The sequence below is a fragment of the Protopterus annectens genome, chromosome 1.part1, assembly GCF_019279795.1.
Source record: "Protopterus annectens isolate FY-2018-M chromosome 1.part1, PAN1.0, whole genome shotgun sequence".
In the NCBI taxonomy this organism is placed as follows: domain Eukaryota; kingdom Metazoa; phylum Chordata; order Ceratodontiformes; family Protopteridae; genus Protopterus; species Protopterus annectens.
The window spans coordinates 1,514,533,430-1,514,547,186 of record NC_056726.1 but is presented as its reverse complement, the minus strand read 5'-3'; the positions used below and the strand labels follow the sequence as shown (position 1 = coordinate 1,514,547,186).

The following is a 13,757-nucleotide window of genomic DNA, read 5'->3' as shown; positions in this document are numbered from 1 at the left end:
AGTTTCCATTTGTGCGGGTCCATAATATTTCTGCTTAGGTCGTCTGCCAGAGTATTTTGCTTTCCTGGCAAGAATTGAGCTTGAAGATATATTTGGTAAGTCAAGGCTGTGTTCCATAAGGCCATGGCTAGTCTGCAAAGGGGGGTAGGAGTGAGTACCCCCCTGCTTGTTTATGTACTACATAACTGTGGTGTTGTCCGTCTTTATCAGTAGTTGTCCTGGATGAAGTAAGTCCTTGAAGGCTGTCAGAGCATTCTGAACAGCTAGCATTTCTTTCTGGTTGATATGTAGATGCATTTGGTTTGGGCTGCATTTGCCCTGAATGCATTTCCCTGCCAGTTTGACCCCCCAAGCATAGTCTGATGCATCTGTAGTTAGGGTTTGGATGGTAGGGGGTAGAATAAATGACAGTCCCTTGTTTTGGTGACATGTCTCTGCCCACCAAAGAAAATCCTGTTGCAGGCATTGAATGAGAGGAATCGTTGTTTCCAGACTGTGACAATGCTGACTCCATAAGCTTTTTAGGTATCATTGAATTTTCCTCATATGCAGTCTCGCATATGGAATTAGTAGAATGCAGGATGCCATGAACCCCAAAGCCTGCGGAATTTGTCTTGGTTTTTGTTGCCATTTGTTTGAAGTATGTTGTCAATTGAATTTGTTTTTCTGGCGTGAGGTAAGCCATCTGGGCAGTTGTATTCAAGCTTGTACCCAGGAATGTAATTATTTGACAGGGTACCAGTTGTGATTTCTTTTTGTTTATAGTGTACCCTAGGCATGCTAGAAGCCTTTTTACAAACGCCAAATGTTGAAGAAGAGTGTCCTTGTCCTCTGCCTGAATGAGTCAATCATCCAGATAAGGATAAATTTGAATGTTTCTTTGTATGCAGCAATTACTTGTGCCAGGCACTTTGTAAAGACCCTGGGCACAGTAGATAAGCCAAAGGGCAGTGCAGAGAATTGGTAATGCAAAAATCCTGCTTTGAAATGGAGGTATCTTCTGCAAGATTCCCTTATTGGGATATGCAGGTATGTCTCTTTTAAGTCTAGAGTTACCAACCAGGCATTCTTGCCTAGCATAGGCAGTAGTTGTTGTAAAGTCAGCATTTTGAATTTTGGAATGTCCAGGAACGTGTTGAGTATAGATAAGTCCAGAACTGGACACCATGATTTGTCTTTTCTGGGTACCAGGAAAAGTCTTGTATAAAATCCTTGTCCTTTTTCCTTTTCTGGTACTGGTTGAAAAGCCCCCATATCCATGAGGGACATGACTTGTTTCTGGGCCTCTGCCCACTTATTTGGTTGCAGATCTGGCCATCCGTTTGGAATTGGCAATGTGTGGAAATGAAATCTGTACCCCTGGGATACTATGTTTGATACCTACTTATCCTGGGTAATTAAATGCCAATTTTGAGCATGAAGTGCTAGTTTTCCCCCCAAGGGGGCTGCCAAAAGATAAGTGCTTGGAGATGGCAGAGGAAAGTCATTGAGACTGCTTACTGTAGGGTTGTGATTTGTTACCTCCAGATTTGGAGGTGGAGGCATCCCATTGCTTTGACCTTAAAGATCCCTGTGATTGGTATCTGGAGCCTTTGGAGTGCCTGGGTTTGCCCTGAGTGGCTCTGTTGGACACAGGAAAGGACCAATTCTTAGTAGGCCAGTGCCTACTGAACCTGGGTGGCTGCACTTGTAAGAAATATTTTACAGTTTGCATAGATTTAGCTTTGTCTTCCATTTTCTTTAAAACCTCTTCTGCCTTATTACCAAACAGACTGTCATGCTGTAAAGGGGCATCCAACAATTTAGCTTTAACATGATCAGGCAAATGTTGCTCCTTGAGCCAGGCATGCCTTCTTATCACAGATCCAGTTATGGTGGCCCTGCAAGGGGCCTCCAAGGAATCATAACCACATTGCAAAGTATGCTTTCCAACCTGTTCTGCTGAATGCAATAATTCATGTAACTCTTTATTTTCCACACAATCAGAAATCAACATCATTTTCTGTTTCAGTAAGGCCATAACATGCTGTTGATAGTTAAGCATATGAAATTGACAGTTTAAAGCCCTGATTGCCAAGATTGCAGACGTATAAACCTTCTTACCCCATCTATTCAACGCCCTGGAATCTCTATCAGAAGGGGTAGGATTTTTGGCTGTAGAAGCCTTAACACCATTGGGACCCTGAGAAATAGTCTCAGGATCAGCAGCAGGATTTTTGAAAAGAAATTTGTGGGAGTCAGGAACCCTGTAATATCTGTCTGGCTTACTAGGAGCCAGAGGCAGGGAATCAGAAGTCATGCTTGATTCCAAGAACACATCATCAACAATGTCTAAGACAGGAGGTATTGCCAAAGGCCTATGCTGAGGAAGAAGAAGAAAATCCCTAAGCCTCTTTTTTGATTCTGAGAAGTCCTGACTCTCCCAGTGAAAATGTTCCCTTAAAGTATGGAAAGTCTCTCCAAAAGAGTAATCCTCAGGAGGAGAAACAGATGGGATGGATTCCTCTGCTTCAGAGTCCTCATAGAGAGGAATAGAAAATTCCTGATCAGAAGAGGAATCAGAAAAAATGGAAACCTGATCTGAAGATTCATAATCAGTGCCTTGCCTAGGCCTCTTAGCGGGGGGGGGGGGGGGGTTGGGAACCCCTGATCAAGGTAATTAAATCCTCAGCCATTTTAATCATTTGTTTTTTAGGCATAGGGGCCTGAGCACGTGGCTCATGCGTTGGTTTTTTAGACATAGAAGTTGGTTTTGGCCTTGTTTTTGTTGATGGTGTCGGTTTAATATAAAAATGTTGAGGCCTGAAAACACCCACAGAAGCCGGTGCCTGCTCAGCGGCTCCGGACCCATCCAAGGGAGAGACATCCACAGGTTCAATACTTGCAGAATCTCACGACATACCGGACTCTGAATGGGTCTCGGTAGAGGCCTGCGACTCAAACGTAGCGGGTATCAGAAGCTGCAAAAGCACCTCACTGAGTACTGGCGAACCGGCGACTGGCATAGGAGAAGCTTCATCGTTGGTTTTGGACCTCGACGGTCTGTCTCTGTCTTTTTCCTTGTGTTTTTTGTGAACTTCGGTAGTCGGATTGCTAACCGATGACATTTCAGGGTAGTTAAATCTTGAACCAAAATATTTAGAAGCAAAAGTATACCGACACTTAATAGTGCATTGGTTAAATTTAGCACAAAACTGACAGCAAGGCACGTTGTGATCAGGGCCTAGGCAAGAAATACAGTACAAGTGAAAATCCTTATGAGGTATTTGCTTCCCAAAAGTAATGCAATTATTAACTTTTACTGACATCGGTAAGGAGCAAGAAAAAGTTTCCCAACAGGGTACTTAGATTTAGTTTGAAGACTTCGGTTCTGAAAGTCGAAAACGAAAATTTCAGGAGTCGGCCAACCGGCACTTGCAAACTGCTTCTGCTTCAGACACCGCATGGCAAGAAAGACTGATTAAAATGGCGTCAGCTGCATGTTTTATACCCCTGATGACCTGATGACCTGACGTCATGGAAGAAGAAACAGCAACCGACGCAGGACCCAAGACTTTTGTATTCAGGCCGACTGAGGACAACCTGCCAGCAGATTACCCAAATGTAATTACTGCAACAATGAAACACGAAGAACATCAGAGGTGGCTAACTTTTCAGCACCCATGCCAATGGAAAATATCTGCATGACTGCGAATCATACACCAATGCACTGTACGAGCATGTACACAAATGCATGGACCTTGCCATACCAAATAGAACTAAAGCACTCGCCTCCAAAAAGGAAGCCAATATGGTGGTCTGCAGCCATCAATAAACTCTACAACAGAAGGAGGAAACTGTTGCAGAAAAAAATAAAGTCACAAAACTAGAAAACCTCCCTTATCAGTCTCAACAAAAAGCTGAGATCCCTTATCAAATCCTCTAAAGCCAGCTATGAAGGCAGAATTGCAGCTGACACCAAAAACAACCACAAAGCCTTCTACAGCTATATCAAAAACCTCAAAGGCAATACCCAGATTTGCTCTGAGTTATTGCACAATGGCACCTGCTATACTGAGCCAACAGATATAGCCCACATACTGGCAGACAGATTCAGTGCCAACTTTACCCCTCTCTTCACCCCCAAGGGCCCTATCACAATATCAGAAGAAAGGCTGGTACCCACCATTTCTACAGCACAGGAAAAAGCTGCATTGTTCAAAGCCACGAATACAGGGCCCATGGACCTAACAATATCTCTTGCTGCTTCCTACATGAGTTACAAAACAAACTGGCACCACATCTGTGTGCCCTGTTCAATCACAGCCTTACCTAAGCCTATGTCCCCAAGGAATAGTGCACTGCTACAGTCATCCCGCTACATAAAGGGGGAGCAGCTACAGACCCTGGGAACTATCGCCCCATTAGCCTGACGAGTCTGGTATGCAAAGATATGGAGCGCATCATCATGGACCTGCTTAACAAAGATATAGGCAATATCCAAACTCTTGACCTCATGCAGTTTGGCTTTGTCAAGGGGAGATCCTGCCTGCTGAACCTGCTTGATTTCTTCGAGGCAGTCACCAAGGCTGTGGATGAAGGTAAGGCAGTGCATACAGCCTACCTCGACCTGGCCAAGGGCTTATATACCATTCCCCACTCAGGTATCATTGATAAACTCACCAAACTATGCATCAATACTTACATCACTAGGTGGGTTGCAAATTGGCTCACAGACAGGACCCACAGAGTGAAAGTTGTGGATTCCAAGTCAGACTGTCAACCAGTCACAAGTGGAGTCCCACAGGGCTCGGTCCTGGGCCCTCTCCTATTTGGCCATCTACTTCTCAGAAGTCCAGTCCAACACAGAAGGACTCGGGCTGACCAAATTCACTGATGACTGCAAGCTAGGAGTCATTATCAACTCCCCAAGTGATGCAGACATCCTACAAAAGGGCCTCGCTGAGGCTAATGTCTGCTGTCGGAACTATGGCCTGATGTTTAACACCAAAAAATGCATTATCATCCCCTATGGAAAAAACTCATTTCAAGAAAACACCAAAAACAAGAAGCAGTCAAGTAACAGGATGAAAAAGATAATCCATGTAATACATCCGTCACCTCACCTTCAACCACAACATTGCCTCTGTGGTCAGAAAGTCCTTCTACATGGCACATCTTATAACCAAAGGTTTCACATCCAGGAAGAAAGAGGTCATCATCCCTCTCTACTCATCCCTCATTAGACCAGTCATCAAATATAATGCCCCATTTGGCGTGTACCTGACTAGACACCTACAACAGTTGGAGAGACCACAAAGGTACCTTACAAAAAGGATCCTAGGCCTTAAACACATGTCCTACATGGTTAGACTCAAGAAACTTCAGCAGTTCTCAGTCTCTTATCATCTACTGAGAGGTGATCTCTACTTGACTTACAAAGCCATGTCTGACCCAGCCCTACTTGAAATACTACACCTAAAGAAATCCCAGCCCCCATGCTCCAGAGACCACAACCTCACTACCACAATTAACAGAACATGCCGGAGGGACAAGTTCTTCTCCCAAAGACTGCCCATACTCTGGAATAAGCTTCCCATTCATGTAAAACAGAGCACCTCACTGGCCCTCTTCAAGAGAAATTTTGACGAGTGGATGGGTAACAGAAAGTTCACTCCAGGGATCATTCCAGTTGCCCTACTGGATAGAGGCACTGTGAACTAACATCAGGTGGCACGGTGCCTGGGCAAATTTTTTTGGGCTAGGCTTGTAAAGGCTCCAGGGCCATTAGACTAGTACACACCTATGAACCTGTAATAACTGAATAATTCTTTGCATAAAATAAACAAACACAAAAACAACATCAAAATATGGAATCTGCATTCACACACTATTACATAATCCAGAAAGTACCAGTTAGATTTACTGATCTCTAAATAAAGTAGCACAAAACAATGCAGAGATGTGAAAAAATGCCATATTCTCCTATTTACTTTAAGTTCCACAGACTATTTACCTTACGTCACAACAAAGAATTCTTGTATTCCTTTCCTACAAAGTGGTGAACATCTTATAAAGCAAGAAGCTATATAAAATAGCTGGAAATACTGCATGTGCATAGTCTCTATAAAAATTATTTCATAAGACAATAATAACAAAAATGTGTAAGTGTGCCAAGCAAATGTTACTAATTCAAGAATAAATATTACACATTTCTAGGAAACAGTTTAAGCATACTTCTGAAGACCTGGCATATGACCATAATGAAAATACAGATTATTAATCATCATTACTTTCTCTGACAGATGATTTGCGTGCACACACACACACACACACACACACACACACACACACACACACACACACACACACACACGAAGACACACAAATGAAGACACACACATACACACACACACACACACACACACACACACACACACACACACACACACACACACACACACACACACACACAAATATACTCTGAGTAAAAGCAAAACTGCATGGATCTCATTAAGTGTGCCAAATTGTACATCAAACTTGAGAACAAAGCATACACTTACATTGAGAACTGGAGAAAGCTCCACCGCAACTGTTGACTCTGAAGATTTTGGCAGCGGTCTCACTGTCACGGCCATCACTCTGGAACTTACTATTAATGGTGTTCTGTTGAGAAAGCAGTGCACATTACTTTTATTTGCCATGTTCACTGTACAATGAAAAAAATATTAAGCATTTAAAAATGGAACAACCGATGTCTAGAGCTGACATAAACAACTCCACTTAAAAATTGAATTCTGATTCTTTTATTCATTTTTTTAATTTCAGCTCTCTCTCACTCTCTCTCTGTATATATATATATAGATATTTAAAATTGCTTAATTTAGATGAAACTCCCTGATGCCAACTACACATTGGTCGATAAATCAGATGGTCAACACAATGAAAGGTACAGCACACACAACCAGAACATGCGCAGAAATATTCTAGGCAGTTGGAAAATACACATTCAGCATTCAATAAAAGGTATGTGGATAGATTAAAAGAAAAGGAAAGATAAGATGATAGATTTCAAACAAATGTGCATTTCAAATAATTGTAACTAAAAACTGTACAGCACAGTTTAGAAATTAAGAATTAACACATACATTTTTCTAAGAAGAAAGAAAGAACTTTTCAAATGAATAGTATAAATAAATACTACAGCTCCAAAAATAAGTAGGACACATAAAAAATAAGGAATGAGGCAAGTGATATGAATGGCTGAGCAAGGAGAAATGACAAGAACGTTAAAAATGAGATGTGAATGGGCAAAGATGAAATGAGAGGCTTCTTGACAAAATTATATAAGAAAAAGTTAGTTCATCTGCAGAATAATGTACAAAAAAGAATGAACAGCTACTAAATGAAATGTGGACATACATTTCAAATTCATATAGTGCTAGCGGGCATTTTCATTTCAACTCAACGTTAGCTTTAATGGCCGACTTCCGAACTGATCTGCAAGGAACTTGCCTGAGGGACAGGTAGCTTGGTTATAGATTTTCTAAAGTTAAAACTGAAATGCACAGCAAAGCTGCTTCCTATGTAAAGGAGCTTTTATTAAAAAATAACACTTTTCATTGTTTACAGAAACTGAGTGTTTAGTTTTTTTGCTAACAGAATAAGGAAGGGATATTTTAATGGCAAACAAAGGGAGCCTCAGCTTTTTCGGGGCAAAGCTATTGATAAGGCATTGATTGAAGCTAATGTTTTTTATATGTTTGTGGGATGTCACACAGGTTAGTAAAAAGAATTTACAAGCACAATTGCAATTATGCAATTAGGAAGTTTAATGAAAAAGCAAAAGAACTGTTAAGGCATGTTAGTTGGTGCTCCTATCATGAACTGTATCTCTGTGTACTTGAAGACACAGCATGAGGTCTAAGAGGCTAGGATCCTGAAAATGTGATTAACTAGACAGAATACATACGAATGGGTATGTATATATATATATATATATATATATATATATATATATATATATATATATACCTATATATCTATAAATATATTGATGGGTCCCCTTCAGAATATTGAAGTTCCATATCAGCAAAACCCACGTCATCGAGGTGAAAACATTGAAGCTTCACTTCTGCGAATGGTCACACCATCGTAGATGATGCCCGGGAAATCAACTACTTGGCCACCATGAAGGTATTTGCCCTTTTCCCCACTATAGTGCAATTCTGGATTTGGTATATTTAGTTGGGGGGGTGTGGAGAGTGCAGCCTCCTATGTCGGGGAGTGGGAGGGCAAAGTCCCCCAGTTGGAGGGTTTTAATCACTTCGTTGAGTGTATGTTGTCCTGGAGGCTAACTGTTTACTTTCCCGGTGAACATTTTTGCTGGTGTACACTTTCATGGGAGTGAAGCTTTGATATTTTCAGCTCGATGATGTGGGTTTCGCTGATATGGGAATTCAATATTTTGTAGGGTACATATCTATCTCTATCTCTCTCATATAGATAGATATGTGGGTCTCCTGCATATTGTAAAATGTATGTTTGGTTGACAAATTTTAGGGGTGGTATATAATGCCAGACACAGACATATGGATAGCTGAATGGTCAAAATGTCGATGGTATGTTTGGTTGAGACAGGTGAGTGGGGTTAGGTGAGGGTAAGATTGTCTGTGCATGTGTCTGAGTGTTAGAGTTAAGACTGGGGATAAGTGAAGGGATAGATTTTGTATGTTTTTGTGACAATGTGTGTATTTTAGGGTTAGAGAGAGAATAGGCAAGGACATAGATGTAGCATTGGTGGTGTGCATTTGTGTGTGACTGTGTGTCTGAGTTTGTCTTGTATTGTGGCAGTGTTATGGGATGTTGTTTTAAGGTAAAATGTAGGGTTAGGGTGGGAGTAAGGGGGAGGGTTAGGGTGTGCACCAATTATTAAGGTGGTGCGGGGGGTGAAGCATGTTAAACATGTTTTCATTCTTCACATTTTATGTACTTTATATTTCATTTATGGATCTTATTTTAGTATTGTAGTTCACTTTTAATCTATTCATGTACCTGTTAATGTTTTTGCAACTTGTCAAACTGCTTGACTGTTTTCCTATCATGTGTTATTAAAAGTTTCTCTATTTAAACCTTTTTGAGGAAGTTCTTGTCAGTGAAACAAAAGTGCTTACTGATTTTTTTCATTAAAAATGCATATCTGATGTAGAACACACATTTATTTTGTCGTTTTATCTAGTTTTCATTTATCTGAGTTACAAGGTCCACAATAATAAGGTAAAAAGTTTTAGGCAACATTTTGCCTTTTTCCTCCAAGCCTCTCAGCAGGTGAGGTTTCTGCATTGTGTGGCTATTTTACATTCTCTTTACTGCACTTTTTAGCAGAAAGACGGAACTAGAAATAGAAGACAATGAGATTGACAGGATTAAGATTTTTTGAGACAAGAAAAATTATGCAATACTTTTTAGCTGAGCTGTTAAATCCTCTTTAAAGATGACTCTTTTGGATACTGTGAGGCAAACCTAAGCAATTTATGAACTTAAAGTGCTTATCTCCATCAAGAATGTTTAGCAGAAATGTTTATATTTTTCTAACCATTGTGTAATTTATTCTCAGCTGCCAGTGGTTCTTCTCCTTCATCTCAGATGCTGGGAGTCACATGAGCTTCCTGATGTGACCTGCTATTTACCCCAAAGTCCGGGAGCAGGAGGAGGTGCCCTAATATGGTATCATACCTGCTGATCTCATACTCTTATCCTGTTTATAACAATGGTCATGGATATAAGGCCATTATGACCAAGAATGTCTGCTCGTCCATGACATGTTACTTATCCTGTTTATAACAATGGTCATGGATATAAGGCCATTATGACCAAGAATGTCTGCTGATGCATGACATGTTACTTAAACCTGTTTATAACAATGGTTACGGATATAAGGCCATTATGACCAAGAATGTCTGCTCATCCATGACATGTTACTTATCCTGTTTATAACAATGGTTACGGATATAAGGCCATTATGACCAAGAATGTCTGCTCATCCATGACATGTTACTTAAACCTGTTTATAACAATGGTTACGGATATAAGGCCATTATGACCAAGAATGTCTGCTCGTCCATGACATGTTACTTATTTTGTTTATAACAATGGTCACAGATATAAGGCCATTATGACCAAGAATGTGTGCTCGTCCATGACATGTTGCTTATCCTGTTTATAACAATGGTCAAGGATATAAGGCCATTATGACCTAGAATGTCTGCTCGTACATGACATGATACTTATCCTGTTTATAACAATGGTTATGGATATAAGGCCACTATGACCAAAAATGTCTGCTCATCCATGACATGATACTTATCCTGTTTATAACAATGGTCACGGATATAAGGCCATTATGACCAAGAATGTCTGCTGATGCATGACATGTTACTTATCCTGTTTATAACAATGGTCACGGATATAAGGCCATTATGACCAAGAATGTCTGCTGGTGCATGATATGTTACTTATCCTGTTTATAACAATGGTTACGGATATAAGGCCATTATGACCAAGAATGTCTGATCATGCATGACATGTTACTTATCCTGTTTATAACAATGGTTACGGATATAAGGCCATTATGACCAAGAATGTCTGCTGGTGCATGACATGTTACTTATCCTGTTTATAACAATGGTCACAGATATAAGGCCATTATGACCAAGAATGTCTGCTGGTGCATGATATGTTACTTATCCTGTTTATAACAATGGTTACGGATATAAGGCCATTATGACCAAGAATGTCTGCTCTTGCATGACATGTTACTTATCCTGTTTATAACAATGGTTATGGATATAAGGCCATTATGACCAAGAATGTCTGCACGTCCATGACATGTTACTTAAACCTGTGTATAACAATGGTTATGGATATAAGGCCATTATGACCAAGAATGTCTTCTGGTGCATGACATGTTACTTATCCTGTTTATAACAATGGCTACGGATACAAGGCCGTTATGGCCAAGAATGTCTGCTGGTGCATGACATGTTACTTATCCTGTTTATAACAATGGTCACGAATATAAGGCCATTATGACCAAGAATGTCTGCTCGTGCATGACATGTTACTTATCCTGTTTATAACAGTGGTCACAGATATACGGTCATTATGACCAAGAATGTCTGCTGGTGCATGATATGTTACTTATCCTGTTTATAACAATGGTCATGAATATAAGGCCATTATGACCAAGAATGGCTGCTCGTGCATGACATGTTACTTATCCTGTTTATAACAATGGCTACGGATATAAGGCCATTATGACCAAGAATGTCTGCTGGTGCATGACATGTTACTTATCCTGTTTATAACAATGGTCTCGGATATAAGGCCATTATGACCAAGAATGTCTGCTAGTGCATGACATGTTACTTACTGTTTATAACAATGGTCACGGATATAAGGCCATTATGACCAAGAATGTCTGCTGGTGCATGACATGTTACTTATCCTGTTTATAACAATGGTCACGGATATAAGGCCATTATGACCAAGAATGTCTGCTCGTGCATGATGACATGTTACTTATCCTGTTTATAACAGTGGTCACGGATATACGGTCATTATGACCAAGCATGTCTGCTGGTGCATGACATGTTACTTATCCTGTTTATAACAATGGTTATGGATATAAGGCCATTATGACCAAGAATGTCTGCACGTCCATGACATGTTACTTAAACCTGTTTATAACAATGGTTATGGATATAAGGCCATTATGACCAAGAATGTCTTCTGGTGCATGACATGTTACTTATCCTGTTTATAACAATGGCTACGGATATAAGGCCGTTATGACCAAGAATGTCTGCTGGTGCATGACATGTTACTTATCCTGTTTATAACAATGGTCACGAATATAAGGCCATTATGACCAAGAATGTCTGCTGGTGCATGACATGATACTTATCCTGTTTATAACAGTGGTCACGGATATACGGTCATTATGACCAAGCATGTCTGCTGGTGCATGCCATGTTACTGTTAAGCTAGGACAGATACTCTTACTCTTACTGTGATGGTGATCTATGCTGACAGGTAGCTGTCAACATCAGGAAGTGTAAATCCAAAGCCGGGATCACACCCATTGTTGACAGGTCTCCAGTTGTCAGCCTCAGCATTATATTGCATTGTATTGTATTCTACACATATTAAAATTTTCAGAGTTGTGTGTTTTGCTATAGCCATTCCCTTTGCAAGTAAACAGTGGCTTTAAAAGTAATTTTCAGCATTGCACTTCACAGTTATATATACACCCTTCCCATGGCAGAACAGTGGTATATTTGTTTTTTTATCAATAAACACATTGAATACCAAACCTCAAAGACATTTTTATGTACTTATTTTATTTTCCTGTGCCCAGTTAGTCAATTGCATCAGATTATTTTGCAATTGGTTTTCCTGTCCTCAGGTTATCTACGTACATACTGTAAAGCACCTCTGATGAAAAGGATAAATCAGAAGGATACAAACTGATCAAGAGCCCAACACAGAACTTTGATGAAACACTTTAATAACTTAATCTTTCTCATTTTAAATTATCATATATCTGACAATCTTTACTTTCAAACCATGCCGCTCTCTGTCATATCAAAGCAATATTGATTCCTCCATATATACTTTTTTTCACTTAATTTGTTTCAGTGACAGTTAACAAAACTGTACTGCATTTATTTATTTGCTTGATGTTGTTGGTCTCTGTGCCTGCATTTTGTTTTTCTGTTTTACTGACATTAAACAAAACTGTAATGCATTTATTTATTTGCTTGATATTGCTGGTCACTGCCTGAATTCTGTTCAGCTGATTTCATAGTGGGGGTTGCTTTACTTTCTGTTGAAGCCAGCCTATCCAAGGTGTGAGCACAGCTTTTTGTGTTATCTGATAGCCTGAGACTCTTTTAAGTTTTCCTTTATACTACTGGTATAAAAGGTTACATTTCTGTGAGACTGTTTCAGTATGGTAGCTGCTTCTTGTGGTCTGGCTGTGACTAATTTGATTGCCTTCTGGATACACAAAATTTATATGAGTATAAGTTTTTGCATTTAATCTGCTTCAGTGATGGTCAAAACTGTGCTGCATTTATTTATTTGCTTGATATTGCTGGTCTCTCTGTCTGCGTTTTGTTTTCCCCCACCCTATTGCCCAAGTATTGTTGTATTCTTAAACTTGGTAGCTCTGGAATTGCCCACCCCTACTATAAATTTGATTTTGGACACTCTTTCCAGTCCTATCTCATTTGCTCACTCTACTGAGTACAGTGTGATCATTTGGGAAGACCACCTCCCTTAGTTTCTTAATCTTGTATTATCTTCTGTTTCTTCTATCTCCACTAAAAGAAAACATATATATATTTTATTCAACTGCTGTCACTGTAATTGTGTTCTTCCTGCTTTATTACCTTATTTCGCCTTGCTGCTTGCTCCTAAGTTTTGAAGTGCTTTTATTCTGCTGTATTTATTACTGCTTGTTAGCAGCTTGAATACATTTGTCTGCTATTCTAGGCTCTTAATTTTGGTTTTAGCACTTCAGCTTCAGGCCAGTTATTTTACATTTAAGAAGGTTTATGTGGTCTACACTCTTGTGGACAAACCCTTATCAAAACCCTCTCTCTATAAGTCCATCCATGTTTCAGAGCACTATGTCTAGACAATTCCCATCACCTTCTCCTGAAAGCCTGGTTGACATGGGCATATTAGACAGTGCAGCAACTGCTTCATATCCA

At 39.9% G+C, this 13,757-nt stretch overlaps 1 protein-coding gene across 6 annotated transcripts in view; it reads right to left on the bottom strand.

The window, feature by feature from the left end:
• Positions 1-13,757, bottom strand: part of ADGRB2 (adhesion G protein-coupled receptor B2) — a 5,411,420-nt gene that overhangs the window by 1,675,502 nt on the left and 3,722,161 nt on the right. For all 6 annotated transcript variants that reach the window (XM_044082710.1, XM_044082742.1, XM_044082734.1 and 3 more), the window contains one exon: positions 6,543-6,645. In XM_044082710.1, the coding sequence (XP_043938645.1) occupies positions 6,543-6,645 (103 nt within the window). The remainder of the gene's footprint in view (positions 1-6,542; positions 6,646-13,757) is intronic.